Source organism: Schistocerca cancellata, chromosome 3, assembly GCF_023864275.1.
Source record: "Schistocerca cancellata isolate TAMUIC-IGC-003103 chromosome 3, iqSchCanc2.1, whole genome shotgun sequence".
Lineage (NCBI taxonomy): Eukaryota > Metazoa > Arthropoda > Insecta > Orthoptera > Acrididae > Schistocerca > Schistocerca cancellata.
In genome coordinates, this window is record NC_064628.1 from 934133454 (window position 1) to 934149855 (window position 16402).

At 45.3% G+C, this 16402-nt stretch overlaps 1 protein-coding gene across 1 annotated transcript in view; it reads right to left on the reverse strand.

Annotated features, from left to right (window-relative positions):
• The window catches only part of LOC126174745 (atrial natriuretic peptide receptor 1-like), a 381570-nt gene extending 365494 nt beyond the window's left edge, over positions 1-16076 (reverse strand). The window contains exon 1 of the mRNA XM_049921065.1: positions 16015-16076. Coding sequence (XP_049777022.1) covers positions 16015-16065 — 51 coding nt within the window. The 5' untranslated portion in view covers positions 16066-16076. The remainder of the gene's footprint in view (positions 1-16014) is intronic.
• Positions 16077-16402: the final 326 nt, after the last annotated feature.

Sequence of the window (16402 nt, forward strand, 5' to 3'; positions counted from 1 at the left end):
AGCTGTCTTATTAATTGTCTCCAGTCATCTTTCACGATACTGTGGTGGGGAGCGTTATACAACGAGACAACTGTAAAGGTTTTGTGGGCAGTTTGTATCTCCACATCAACTAATTCAAGGTTGGTGACAGGTACGTGTAATGGGCGTTGTCGATGCGGCAGCGAAGTTTTTACCAAAAAAATGGTTCAAATGGCTCTGAGCACTATGGGACTCAACTGCTGTGGTCATCAGTCCCCTAGAACTTAGAACTACTTAAACCTAACTAACCTAAGGACATCACACACATCCATGCCCGAGGCAGGATTCGAACTTGCGACCGTAGCGGTCACGCGGTTCCAAACTGAAGCGCTTAGAACCGCACGGCCACACTGGCCGGCTGAAGTTTTTACCAATATAGCTACGCCGCCCCACCCATCGAGACGGTCTTCCCTGACTACAGAATAATTTTGAAAGCGAACAGTTCGTTCTAATTTGAACCAAGTTTCACATAACAGAACGATATCAGACTGACTTACGAACAGTTCTCGTTGCAAGCTTTCTCTATTAGAATTATCCGATCTCGCATTCCACTGCAATACTTTTAAAGCCGCCATAATTTAGGGAGAGAGATTGAAATATGCTAGTAACGAGGTGCCGGATATCGGAATTGTTCATAGCACTATTTTGTCTCATGTTTTGCATGACAATATCAATCACATTTATTATCTTATCTATAAGTTCAGCATGACCTCGAGGCTGTCGTTGATTCGACGCTTGTGGGGTTGCTAATCTGTGATCAGCAGGCTGGTATGGATTTTGGCTGATAGAAGTGAATGAATGTTGCATGGGATATAACAGGCTGCGGTACTGAGACCACCCACGAACGTTACTTTGGTTGTTTACTTGCGACGTGTGTCTGCTGGGGCACAGTTGCACACTGGCTGGCTCTGAGCACTATGGGATACAGTTGCACACTGAGTTGCGTCCCCACTTCCGCGTTGTTGACTCTGCATGCTTGCGGCGGGCAGCGGCGGGAAGAGTTGTGGGTTTTGAAAGCCCGGAGAGCTCAAATTTGTTGGCGCAGGAATGATCGGAGCCGGCAAGTGATGTTGTTGAACCCCCGTGACGGATGCATAGGTTGGCATACGAGCAATAGATAGCGCATCCCTGAAGTCAATGTTGTTGAACGTAGCTAATTCTTGAGCTCGTCGCCGTATATGGTATTCCGGGCAGGAACGGTCCGTGGATGCGTGTTGTCCCCCGCAATGAGCGCAAATAGTGATAGGTGAGACACAGGATTCAACATTATGTGGACCACTACATTTAATGCATCTCATCTGAGATCGACATTGTTTGCTGATGTGCCCGCAACGAAGACAATTAAAGCACTGCCTGACAGTTGGTACATAAAGGTCTACGGGACATCTTGTTCCGTGAATAGACACGGCTTCCGGTAAGGTTTGAGAGTCGAAGGTTAACAAACAGGTCTGCAATTGAACGATTTGGTCTTTACTATATCTCTTCGTAAAACTCCGAACGCCTACAACAGGGAAGGTTGTACGACTTGCAAAAATCTCCGCTTCTTCAAGGTTGGTGTCTACTTTCCTGATTACTCCCAGCTTATGGACAACAAAGGAAGGAATGTAAGCTATATTTTTTGACTTTAATACCTCACTAGTAGCTAGGAAATTAGCCTTGTCTGGGGTTTTCAGCTCCACCTTAACTACTATTTTTCCTGCTGAAGAGATGTTAAGTATAGAATTCTTCACTTCTGGCAAGGAAATATGCAATAATTTCCCTAGTGCCATAGGGTGCAAGCGGCCTACGTTTTTGTCCAAACATTCCACGTAAACTACGAATGGTCCCCTATCTGTACGTTTGTGAAAGTTGAGAGACCTCGGAGTAGGTGCAGGTCCCACAGGAGGGGCGTCAGTTGCAGCATGTTGGTTAGGAGTGAGCCCAGAAGCAGTTGCTACAGGGGGGTCAGCTACATTTGAAACATCAGGTAGAGGTAAGAGTTGATTAGCGTCTGCTATGAAGGTTTTGGAATTTCTTAAATCCAGACAGACCTCACTTTGTCGCTTGTTTCTCGTAGTCGCTTGTTTCTCGTAGCGGAGAAGCTGGAGGAATCCAGTTCCGATAAATCCATATGCTCTTCTGCCGGCTGTAGCCCAGATTCTCCCCGAACAGCTGCTAACGAGTGGCTGATCACAGCCGTCGTGTTGTCCAATGTAGTTCCTGGAGGAGCTGGTAAGGGTGCTGCATTTGGATGTAGCCGCTAGGCAGGTGGTTGTCGTTGATGTTGTCCCATAGGGGCGTCGAAGTCACCACGCCCTTCTCCATACACCCCACAATACAGGGCGGGGCTTGCCGTCACCGACAGTAATGTCAGGTGTTAATGTGCCTAACAGAAAACCGTACCAAACGAAAGCTGTTACGCGCGTGCACCAGTAGGCAAACACAAGCGTCACACGGAAGAGCGACCGCGCAGCACGTCTTAACACTTTCGCGTCTGCAAGCGAACTGGGGGGGGGGGGAGGCGCTATTTGCATTGCTGAGAGATGCGCTCTCTGTGCGTGAATCACGTCAGTGGTCGATTAGACCAGAGCGGCGGAAGTCTGACACGACCAAAACGGGTCGCGCAATACAAGTCTTGCCTATTCAAGTAGCCGGTTGCAAGTCGCGGATTAGCTGGAGATGTGGTTTGCTCCACTTTAGCTCCAGTCCTTGGCGATTGCAATGTCACGTCCCTCATCATCTCAAAACGAAAAATAAGCTCAGTTCCAAATCTCCTCTTCGTCGGGGTCACGACTATGGGTAATTCCACGACCGGGAATAATCCCTTTATAAATTTCGGATTCGATGATTGCTCAACGCGCAACTTTATCATACACAAATCGTAACCAATGTAAATACAAAAAAAAATAAATAGATAAAGCTCTACATCGGTACTCTGCCAAACCAGCGATTCATCTTTGTTCTCTTGCGCCAGCTACTTCCACACTAACTGATGTCACCATAAGCACTTATGTCTATTCGTTTAACACAATGAATCGTTTTTCTCTCAGGGCACAAATTATTTCTATTTTCTTCAAATTCTCCTCGGTGCTACACGTATTCGAGCTGCCTGTGGTGCTTCCTAACGAGTGCTGCTCTTTGGTAAGGCGCTTCTCAACCTCCGAAATATTTCGTTTATAACTATGTTCAGTGGACCTCATTCGCAGCGATAAACTACTTATTTACAGAAGGTATGTTGACGACACACGTGAAGTGTTTCAACGATCCTAGAATGACTTAATGAAACGGCAGGTGACCTTAACAAGATGCATAAGAATATCGTATTCCCAGTAGAGAACGAGCGAACAAGAAAATTTAAATTATCTTGATTTGTTGATCGAGAACGCAAATAACGAGCTAGAGATACGGATATATAAGAAAACTAGGTTAACAGGTGTAGTAACTAATAACAGCCGGCCGGTGTGACCGAGCGGTTCTAGGCGCTACAGTCTGGAACCGCGCAACCGCTACGGTCGCAGGTTCGAATCCTGCCTCGGGCATGGATGTGTCCGATGTCCTTAGGTTAGTTAGGTTTAAGTAGTTCTAAGTTCTAGGGGACTGATGACCTCAGAAGTTAAGTTCCATAGTGCTCAGAGCCATTTGAACCATTTTGTCTCGGGGAAAATTTGATTATAAGATCTATACAGTTTAAATGTTCCAGCAACTGCTGACGTTTTTCCAGTCCACGTGCCCACAACAGAAACGTTTGGAAGTGGAATTCTCGTAAAGAGGGAGAGAGCACCCAAACTGACCATAATATCTGCATCCTGTAACCATTACTGACTGAGGTGTTACACAAACTCAGCGGAGTTGAACGGTTAAATAAAATTCATGCGCCATCATCTCCATACTGATGGCTAAATGGCTCTGAGCACTATGGGACTCAACAGCTTAGGTCATAAGTCCCCTAGAACTTAGAACTACTTATACCTAACTAACCTAAGGACATCACACACACCCATGCCCGAGGCAGGATTCGAACCTGCGACCGTAGCAGTCCCGCGGTTCCGGACTGCAGCGCCAGCACCGCTAGACCACCGCGGCCGGCTCTCCATACTGATAACGCAAAACAAATGAAGTCTGAATATAATGGAGGAAGAGTTCGTGAGTATACATTTCTCACGATAGCATTTATATACTGATGTATGAATCTCTTTTATTTAGTTATCGCTGTAACTCTGTAATGTTGTGCATGGGGACTAGTGCACAACTGTAACACGCCAGTGAAATTATTTACCATTACTAAACCATAAGTGCCACTTTTTACTAATTACTACACAGTTTGAACGCTAGCGTAGTCGTCTTCAGGTAGAAACTTGTACTGTTATAATAAAGATCCTCAACTTTCAGTTCGTATGAGTCAGCACGGTCACAGCATTTTTGGAACGACAGTACCCAACTTATTATGATGTCACAAGATAGACAAGCGGGAGAGATATAAGTTTTACTTCAGAAAATTTTCGCCGTGCGGCACAAAATGCATTTACTCGGGGCATGACATTCTGGAAAAATGTAGAGGTACAAGCCTTACAACGTTACCTGTAATTTATTTCCTTGCCTTGTCAATTACGAATCACATTTAGCAAATATATTAGATTAAGTCGTAGTAACGATTAAGCTCTTCTGCCTTTCACGGAGAAAGGGATCAAAGCCTGTGACGTAATTTAAGTTCTATAAACGCTTCTACAAAGAGTGGTTCCACAATTCTCTCAAGTATGACGTACAGCCTCAACGTGACCTTTGAGCTCTGCTGGAATGTACGCGGTGTATGCAAGCGCAGAGTAAACGTGGATGCCGTCAGATGAATATTTCACTGTTGAAAGAGACGAACTTCCCTGCATTTTCGAAACCAACGTTATAGTGCTACTTTAATCTAAGAGAGAAAATGCACTACGTGAGAAATAGAAAGAAATAAAGATAAAAAATACTCTTTTACAGCTCACTAGCTAAAAATGTCCTTTCTATATGTACTTTGACATGTAAACGAGTAAGTCAGATTCTGCATAAGTTGTGTGTGGTTTTTAACTCTCTTCCGCCCCTTTGCTCCACATGTAATACAACTAACTTAATTTTCTGTCGTGAGCATCATGCATTCTGAGTTCAGCAGTGTGAAGATTGCTGCAACCTATTTTTGAAATTTTCACTAGTTTCAGCAACTACGAGGGCAGTTAAATAAGTAATGCAACACATTTTTTTCTGAAACAGGCGTTGTTTTATTCAGCATTGAAATACACCAGGTTTTTCCCCAATCTTTTAGCTACACAACACTATTTTTCAACGTAATCTCCATTCAATGCTACGGCCTTACGCCACCTTGAAATGAGGGCCTGTATGCCTGCACGGTACCATTCCACTGGTCGATGTCGGAGCCAACGTCGTAGTGCATCAATAACTTCTTCATCATCCGCGTAGTGCCTCCCACAGATTGCGTCCTTCATTGGGCCAAACATATGGAAATCCGACGGTGCGAGATCGGGGCTGTAGGGTGCATGAGGAAGAACAGTCCACTGAAGTTTTGTGAGCTCCTCTGGGGTGCGAAGACTTGTGTGAGGTCTTGCGTTGTCATGAAGAAGGAGAAGTTCATTCAGATTTTTGTGCCTACGAACACACTGAAGTCGTTTCTTCAATTTCTGAAGAGTAGCACAATACACTTCAGAGTTGATCATTTGACCATGGGGAAGAACATCGAACAGAATAACCCCTTCAGCGTCCCAGAAGACTGTAACCATGACTTTACCGGCTGAGGGTATGGCTTTAAACTTTTTCTTGGTAGGGGAATGGGTGTGGCGCCACTCCATTGATTGCCGTTTTGTTTCAGGTTCGAAGTGATGAACCCATGTTTCATCGCCTGTAACAATCTTTGACAAGAAATTGTCACTCTCAGCCACATGACGAGCAAGCAATTCCGCACAGATGGTTCTCCTTTGCTCTTTATGGTGTTCGGTTAGACAACGAGGGACCCAGCGGGAACAAACCTTTGAATATCCCAACTGGTGAACAATTGTGACAGCACTACCAACAGAGATGTCAAGTTGAGCACTGAGTTGTTTGATGGTGATCCGTCGATCATCTCGAACGAGTGTGTTCGCACGCTCCGCCATTGCAGGAGTCACAGCTGTGCACGGCCGGCCCGCACGCGGGAGATCAGACAGTCTTGCTTGACCTTGCGGCGATGATGACACACGCTTTGCCCAACGACTCACCGTGCTTTTGTCCACTGCCAGATCACCGTAGACATTCTGCAAGCGCCTATGAATATCTGAGATGCCCTGGTTTTCCGCCAAAAGAAACTCGATCACTGCCCGTTGTTTGCAATGCACATCCGTTACAGACGCCATTTTAACAGCTCCGTACAGCGCTGCCACCTGTCGGAAGTCAATGAAACTATACGAGACGAAGCGCGAATGTTTGAAAATATTCCACAAGAAATTTCCGGTTTTTTCAACCAAAATTGGCCGAGAAAAAAAAATGTGTTGCATTACTTATTGAACTGCCCTCGTATATGGGGATTATGTGTAACGCTTGCAATAAATCGTTTTTTGAGTGTACTTGCTGTTATTCTCACTACATCGAACGGTTTTAATCGGTCCCTAGTGTTTCCAACATGTACAACAGAAAAAACTTCAGTCGCACTGCTCTCCGAAGGAGTGTGATCATATTTAATGTCGTTGCTGTCTTTAGATAAAGGTTGAGTTGTCTGCACGGTGTCGGCAGTGACAACTATTGTCAAGAAAATTGTCCTGCTGGAATCAACGCCCCAATGGAAGGGGTGGTTTCACTGACGACCATTATGCCACCTCCTGACTCCTTTCCGTGTCGCTTCTGAGCGGAGGTACGTCTGAAATGTTTTACTCGGCAATCAATAACAGACCTCGAGATTTCAACGGTGGGGGTCGTGGTTCTGACCTCCATCGCAGAGAAGGTGAAATATGGGTAAGAGGAAGTGTGACGATCTTCCCTTCGCATGACACGACGACGGTTGAATTTGATGCCAATGTGACATAATTAACCTACCTTACACATCACATGAATTTCTGAGCTGTGGCCTTTCTCCCGCATGTGATGACTCCTTTCTGCTCGAAACGTCGCCTAGCCCGAGGGTGACGTTGGAGGGTGCCGTGCTATTGCACCATTACAGTGAAAGGATATATGCGCCTTTCAGATAAATTTCAAATCCCTACGCCGAAATGGGAGACAATTACGGTGTTTCCAACAGAGTAATCCTTTCATCCTGTTGTGCAGTGTAGTATGTAGGAGGGCAGGTAGCATGAACCCGGTTAAAACACTTTTAATCATCATAAAAAAATCTCTAACATAACAGTGGTACATCAGTTATGGAATTGTAGGTACAACGAACACAAGCAACGGCAACGATCAACTGTTTCGTATATTTTTAATTTAGTCTCCACAATAGATGCATATTCATAGTTGTTCACTTTCAAGGAAATTTTCTGTGCTTTCCGTTGTGAATAAAAAGTGTTTGAAAACTTGTGCTCATTCACTTCGTTCCCACCTGATGCAAGCATGTCATAATTTATCGTCTTTCTCACGTCCCCAGCACGAACTTTTAGTGCTCTAGAAATTTTGTACCAATCATATCTGTCTTCCTATGGCATTTGTGCTGTGGACGTCTTGGATCCGAGAAGCACGTATGATATCTATCCTGTTCTGGCAGCAACATTACATTCTCTCTCTAGACCATTGTATCGCTCACACAAGTCATGTCAACACTAACAGAAAGTGGCCTAGGTAGCAGACGAAAGCTTTCTGTAGTAATACAGCTGGAGTGGTGGGCCGCGAACTTCCTTTATGTTTCCAGAGAGAGAGAATAGCTCTGAGAAGCGACACCATGCCTGGAATATAGCAAACTGAACATCCTTCCGTAACGTTTTGTGGAAAGAAAAGAAAGGGCTGTAGTGCATGGTAGTAGGTAAGGGAATTACGAAATAGCTTTCAGCTGTTAACTTTTAACAATAATTACAGTCAGAAACAATAACACCTCTGAGTATAGCGGAGTAAACTTTGTAAAAATCATCTCTCGACAGTGTCAGTAGCTTTTATAATAAATAGTGTAACCACAGACCATCAGTAGCGGAGCATTTACAAAAGGAAAACTACGGAAAGTGTATGTTAATTTCAATTATTATCTAATTCAAAAGAAAAGCTGTGTTGCACGCAGCAAGGAAACACTGAGCCGCATAGCGGGTATAATTCTATCTAAGCCTCAGAATTAGTCGAATATGCAGAGGAGTTTTTGGTTGATAGTGAGTTTATTACTAATAACAAATATACTACTTTGTCCTTCTCATTAATCAGATTGCTCTGCTTATATACAGAGCCAGATTTTGCAAAGTGACTGATAGAAGTTACGTAGTGGACCCCTTTGCACTTTCTGTAGTTTATTTACGATGTATGTACATAATATCCGTCAAAATACTAAGGGACTTGCCCATTATCTAATATATAAAAAAATTGTTCAAATGGCTCTGAGCACTATGGGACTTAACGTCTAAGGTCATCAGCCCCCTAGAACTTAGAACTACTTAAACCTAACTAACCGAAGGACATCACACACATCCATGCCCGAGGCAGGATTCGAACCTGCGACCGTAGCGGTTGCGCGGTTCCAGACTGTAGCGCCCAGAACCGCTCGGCCACCACGGTCGGCCATTATCTAATATACATTTTCTTAATATAAGTTACACTTTTCGTTCCTATAACGAAAACTGAAGGTAAAATGGCGAACTGCCGCTAAATAGGGCGCGAACATGAACATTAGCATACGATATAGGTCTAGTATTGGCATAATCACTAACAGGTAATATTTGTAAACATTATTCACTTAAAATAAAAATTTTCGTAGTTACTTCGGTGAGTGTACTTACACACTGTGCAAACGGTGGGCGTGATTTCGCAAAGGAACTAGGTAATCGGATATCTTACGAGCTGGAGAACGTACTCTACCGCTTTCAAGTCAACCTCAGAATGCCTTATCAAAACATGGCGGCCGACAGTACAGCTAGGCACCGCAGGGAGCGCTAAATGACGGGCCACCACCTTTCTCTGTATGTTATTCTCTCTGTTTGGATGGTTCGCTAAGAGACAGGCAGCCAGCGGAATACGAACGAACGCAAGCGAATGCCCGCCTTGCGGTTACACCAGAGCTAGCTACTTTCATATCCGTAACCTCAACCTTGTTGATAAGGTAACCTGAATCCACCCAGCTTTCGCTCCCATACAACAAAGTTGGTCGAAATATTGAACGGTGCACAGATAACTTAGTCTTGGTACTGACTTCCTTCTTGCAGAAGAGAGTAGATCGTAGCTGAACGCTCACTGCGTTAGCTTTGCTACACCTCGCTTCCAGTTCTTTCACTATGTTGCCATCCTGTGAGAATATGCACCCTAAGTACTTGAAACCGTCCACCTGTTCTAACTTTGTTCCTCCTATTTGGCACTCAATCCGTTTATATTTCTTTCCCACTGACATTACTTTCGTTTTGGAGATGCTAATCTTCATACCATAGTCCTTACATTTCTGATCTAGCTCTGAAATATTACTTTGCAAACTTTCAATCGAATCTGCCATCACAACTAAGTCATCCGCATATGCAAGACTGCTTATTTTGTGTTCACATATCTTAATCTCACCCAGTCAGTCTATTGTTTTCAACATATGATCCATAAATAATATGAACAACAGTGGAGACGGGTTGCAGCCTTGTCTTACCCCTGAAACTACTCTGAACCATGAACTCAATTTACCGTCAACTCTAACTGCTGCCTGACTATCCATGTAAAGACCTTTAATTGCTTGCAAAAGTTTGCCTCCTATTCCATAATCTTGTAGAACAGTCAATAACTTCCTGCTAGGAACCCGTTCATATGCCTTTTCTAGATCCATAAAGCATAGATACAATTCCCTGTTCCACTCATAACACTTCATTATTTGCCGTAAGCTAAAGATCTGGTCCTGACAACCTCTAAGAGGCCTAAACCCACACTGATTTTCATCCAATTGGTCCTCAACTAATACTCACACTTTAAGTCACCCAACTTGTAGACGTAAAATGCGCATTTAAAATCTGGCGTGAGGAGGAAACGTTGTTTATAAAGAGACGTAGCATGGAGAAATAAGCTATAAAGCGTTCCCGTTTTCATATGGGAACCCCGTGTTGTAGTACTGACGCACATTTAAAAATTCTCGCACGTGAAATGCGGTCTGTTGTGTGAAATTAGTTTCGTGTTTTTCAGTTTTACGAAAGTAAACTATCTAAATTTTACTGACCAATACATTTATTTTCATACGAGTTCCATGTCCTGCTGCAGCAGGAGAAAAGGGAACCAACGAAATAATTCTGCTATCGGAGCAGAAGAAATACGAATATGTTCCTGTCTATTTAAAAAAAAACTGACGAAAAAAGTGGGGTTCCAACTGACACACACTATCTTCCCCAGCGCTTTTAAAATTTTTCCCACAAATTTGTTCGCCCTTTTTTGTGCTGAGAAAGAAGGAGACAGTGGCAGCAAATACTAGAAGATAGATGACATTGGTTGTGTTATAGAAAGAGCGAAAAAGAGAATGCAAATGTGAAAGAAAGAGAGGCGCACAGTGGCAATGTAACATAGTTGACAGTGACAGAACAGTGCTAGGAAAAGAGTGAAGAAGATGGCGGAAGTCGGAGAGGAATAAAGAAAATGAGAAAGTGAAAGTGGTTAATAGCCAGTGATAATGAGATACAGACTAACGGAATGACAACGTGGAAGAGAGACATAGTGACAATGAGAAGATACAGCGGCAATGGGAAGGAACAAATGAGATAACAGCAGAGAGCGAAAGGGAGACAGCGATAGTGGGAAGAGACTGACTATAGTGGTAGGACAGAACAAAGCAGACTATGGCTGTGGCATGGGAGGCAATGACCGAGAGACAAAAAGAGATATTAACAGTGAGTTGGGCTGACTGTGTGAGTGAGTGAGGGCAACTGGGGGTGGGTGGTTATGGGCAACGTGCAGCGATGGAGTAGTTGTGTGTGAGCGAGTTGCAGTTAAGAGTTCTTGTGGGAGTTTGAAGTTAGAATTGTTCTTATGCCAAAATTTTCGTGAAAATTTTTAAAGGTGCTGAGGAAGGCAGATGAGGCATCTACAGCCCCAGTTTTCAGTTAGTCTTTTAAATCAACTGAAACATATTCGCATTTTTTGTGCTTTTATGGGACCATTTTTCCCATGGTTGGATGAATACTGGGGAAAAACAATCAGTCTAATGCGGTATCGGCAGCGCTTTAAAATAAGCTCTCCTGTGGCCTCACCGCCGCGTTTGATACAGCCGTGACCGCAACGCGAGGGCGCTGCCGTGGACGCACACGCCGCTGCCAATGACATGCATGGAGTTCCAGCTGCGGGTCTACTTAGTTTCAAACATCGGTGCACAGATCCCCTTCGTGAGTTTGCTATTTCGTAACATTTACAGACTGATTGAATTGTAAACCTTTGTACCTTTTTCAACGTTCAAACCTGCTGTTAGAAACTAACGCTGCAACTACAGTATACAAAATTATGTATTACTTTTAGTATTTGGTATTAGATGTAGGATAAATTGATGTCTGAATTCTCTGTACACGTATCACATCTGTTCCTCGCTCCTGTATCCACTAAAGAACCACAGAGCGTTACAGAAAGCTACAACGTCTACAAAGAGAGTGCTTACAAATGACTCGTGCAGCGCGTCCTAGAACATTGCTGAAGTGTGCGGGATCCTTACTAAGCAGAATTAGCAGCAGATATTGAAAGTTTAGACAGAAGGGCAGCACGAATGGTCACAGGCTTGTTTCACCAGTGGGAGATCATCACAGAGATGCTGCAGAAAGCGAATCGACAAACTCTAGAAGATAACCGAGAAGTATCCCGAAAAGGTCTACTTATACAGTTTCAAGACTCCGCTTTAAATGATGACTAGGAATACAGTAAGTATAAAGAAGCTGGACCTTATGGACAACGTCAATATAGGAACGGGGATTAGCGATCATGATGTCATTATAGCAATTACGATTACAAAAGTTGCATGGGGTCTTAATTAAGGCACAATAATTTTAGTAGCTGTGTGTCTGGTTACGAAGTCTCGTAACCGGTTGGCCCTGACTAGTATTGGTACGCAATGTGATTGCATAAAATAACAATAAAGAATGAAAGGAAATTTCCGTTAACACAACTGATTAATTAAGTCCTCTGCAACTATGAAAGCTACGAAACAACAAAGCACAAGTGTAACTGTTCTGTGTGTGGTAGTGTGATTCAACGTACATGTATCTGACACGGTTCTTCCTCAATGCGACAATATATTTTAAACACCATTTACAATGAACTAATTGAAAAACCAGAAATACTATAATTGCACATAGAAACCGGAATTGATACATGAACACGAGCCAGATGCTTTGTTGACTGAACCTGTGACCAAGAGGCATTGTCATTAAGGAAATGTGAAATAAAAATTTTTTTTTACCTATACATATATTAACGAAAAATACACCACGATCATTGCAACATCTTCCATCTATACATTACACCAACCCAACAGCATCTACTGTCTCGCCCAACAGAACAACAACTGCACACGACATCCTCTCAACAAGTACTGCCCACGGCAACCTCTGAACTACTACTGCCCCAGTGGAGGCGGCGGAATAATAATCTTTGGCGCAATCTCTGGCGCTGTGACTCAGTGTAGCCACCTTTCAAAGTTAATAAATCAAAATGGTTCAAATGGCTCTGAGCACTATGGGACTTACCTTCTGAGGTTATGAGTCGCCTAGAACTTAGAACTACTTAAACCTAACTAACCTAAGGACATCACACACATCCACGCCCGAGGCAGGATTCGAACCTGTGACCGCAGCGGTTGCGCGGTTCCAGACTGTAGAACCGCTCGGCGTTAATAAATCACTTAGTTCCAGTAAGACGGGTGTACGAGGAATTACGGAAAAACTTTAAGCAGATTGTAAATCGGGGTCTGGAGAGTTATGTGCCTAATAAGTGGCTAAAGGATGGAAAAGACCCACTACGGTTTAACAACGAAATTCGGAGGATACTGAGGAAGCAGAGGCTGTTGCACTCTCGGTTCAAAAGGGAACGCATAAATGACGACGAACGAAGGTTAGTAGAAATTTGTGCGTCTGTAAAAGGATTTATGCGCGAGCCATAAGACGGTCATACCTCAGCAAAATGTCTGGCGGAGAACCAGTGGAATTTATGCTCGTATGTGCAATCGGTAAGCGGGTCTAACGCTTCTATTCAGGCCCTTGTTGACCATTCTGGTGCAGCAGTTGAAAGTAGCAAAACGAAAGCTGAAGTTTTAAATTTCACGTTCAAGAAATCGTTCTCACAGAAGATTCCAACAAACATACCGTCATTTGACCATCGGACATACCCCCGTATGGACGACATAGTAATAAGCATTCCTGGCGTACAGAAATAACTGAAAGATTTGAAAGCAAATAAATCGCCAGGTCCGGATGGAATCGCAATTCCATTTTACAAAGAGTACTTTATGCCATTCGCCCCTTACCTAGTTTGCATTTGTCGCGAATCTCTCGCCCCGCACAGAGTCCCAAGCGATTGGAAAAAACAGCAGGTGACTGCAGCATATAAGGAAGGTAATAGAACGGACCCGCAGAATTACAGACAGATGTCCCTAACTTCTGTTTTCTGTAGAATACTTGAACATATTTTCAGTCCGGATGTAATAAACGTTCTTGAGAATGAGAAGCTTATGACCGCTATTCAGCATGGTTTTAGAAGGCATCTCTCGCGCGAACCTCAGCTTGCCCTTTTGTGACACGATATAGTGAGAACTATGGATGAAGGGCATTAGGCAGTTTCCATATTTCTAGATTTCCAGAAAGCATTTGACACGGTGCCCTATTGCAGGCTATTAGCGGATATACGAGCATATGGAATAATTTCACAGATACGCGAGTGCCTCGAACACTTGTTAGATAATAGACCCCAGTACGTTGTCCTCGACGGCGAGTGTTCATCAGAGACAGGGGTATCGTCAGGAGTGCCCCAGGGAAGTCTGATGGGACCGGTGTTGTCATCTATATATATATATATAAATGATTTGGCAGACAGGGTGGACAGCAGTCTGCGGTTGTTTGCTGATGACGCTGTGGCGTACGGTACGGTGTCGAAGTTGAATGACTGTAGGAAGATACAAGGCGACGTAGACCAAATTCCTAGTTGGTGTGATGAGTAGCAGCTGGCTCTAAATGTGGAAGAAATTTAAGTTGACGCGGATGAGTGGCAAGAACAAACCTATAATGTTCGGATACAGCATTATTGGTGTCCTTATTGGCACAGTCAAGTCGTTTACGTATCTGGGCATAACGTTGCAAAGCGAATTGAGGTGGAACTAGCATTTGAGAACTTCGGTAGGAAAGGCGAATGGTCGTCTTCGGTTTAGTGGGAGAATTTTAGGAAAGAGAGGTTTCATATGTGAAGGAGACCACATATAGGACGCCGGTGCGACCTATTCTTGAGTACTTCTCGAGTGCTTGGGATCCATAGTGGATTGGAATGAAGGAAGACATCCAAGCAACAGAGGCTGGCTGCTAGATTTGTTCCCGGTGGGTTCGAACAAGAGGTAAGAGTCACGGAGATGCTTCAGAAACTCAAATGGGAATCCCTGGAGGGAAGGCGACGTTCTTTTGGAGAGACACTGTCGAGAAAATTTAGAGATACGGCATTTGGAGCCGACTACCGAACGATTCTACTGCCACTGCAGGTAAGGACCACGAAGATAAGACACGGGAAATTGGGACTCGTAAGAAGGCATACAGGTAGTGGTTTATCCTTCACGCTATTTGCGAGTGGAATAGGAAATTTTTGTGGTAAGTTCCTATGGGACGAAACTGCTGAGGTCATCGCTCAGTAGGTAATATATCCACCGTCCGCGGATAGGAAAATCTCAGAGTGTGAGTCATAACGTTTTTATTTAAACTAAAGTCATTCTTCAAAATTTAGAAAACAATATTCGTGAGGTAGGACTGATCCTCCAAGCCTACCAATAACTAAATCAGAGATTCTTCCAAACAGAAACTGCATGTAGTAACCATACAACTTCACCAAGCCAAACCCCGGGCGTCTCATGAAGAGCTGTGACGAGTCCACGTTTCCGTCACCTGAGTCCGAGGACGAGTAGAGGCCCTGCGAGGATGGCTCCGGTACGCTGGCGGCAATGGACGATGACGGGGCGGCTACGATGACACCAGTGGGCTCGCTCGGCGTGAACTGCCCCTCCAGGCTCCTGCGCCAGCCTAAATAGTGCTTGGCGCATGGATATGGCTGGCTCTATTTGCAGTCATGTGTCGAGCGGAAGGAAAGAGGTCCGCGGCTGTGGCGACCTCTTGCGGCGCCGTGGACGCCTCCTGGTGGTCCCTGGGAAGCGTCTGTGTTTCCGGGACGACCGGCCAGGCTGACCCCTACTCGGTCCGGAGCCCGCTGTACCGGTCTGCTTCGCGGGAAGCGAGAGTTGCAGGCGCTTAGTCTGGACACAGTAGTAGGCTTACACACCCTACTTATCTAACTGAAACTAAATTACGCTAAGGAGAACACACACACCAGTGCCCGAGGGAGGACTCCAACCTCCGACGGGGGGAACTGCAAGAACCGTGGCAAGGCGCCTCAGACCACGCGGATACTACGCGCGGCCACGGAATATGAAAGGAAAAGATTAATAGTGGTACAGGGTATCCTCCGCCAAGCAGAGTACGGTGGCTTGCAGAGTATCTGTGTAGATGTAGATAGCACAACCCCTATGATCGCTCCCATAGAGATCACGAGGACAAGTGAGAGCAATTACAGCACGTACGGAGGCTCGTTTCCGCGCTCCATATGTAAATGGAAGGGGAAAGAACACGAATAGCTGGTAGAGTGGAATGCGCCGCCTGTCGTGCACAGATGCGGACGGTTGCTACTGACCTGCCTGCCGACGGCGGTGGCGGCCGAGTGCACGGCGATGCCGTCGGCCATGTTGACGCCGGTCTGCGCGAGCAGCGCCGCCACCGGCAGCAGCGGCAGCAGCAGCATCTGGACGCGGTAGAGCAGGCGGCCGCGCGCGCTGCCCGGCGACACCCGCAGCCAGCCGCCGGCCGACGGCGCCACCGGGCCGGCGGACTCGCTGGCGCGCGACGACACCGGCGACTCGAAGCCGCCCGAGGGGGACCCCGGCGACGCGCAGCCCGCCGTCGGCAGCCCTGCACAGCACGGCGGCGGCTGTAGCGGCGGGGCGGGCGGGACGTGCCGAGGCTCAGCGCGGGGGTCGGGAGCACCGACCGCTGACGTAAACAAAGCTCTTATGTACTTCGGG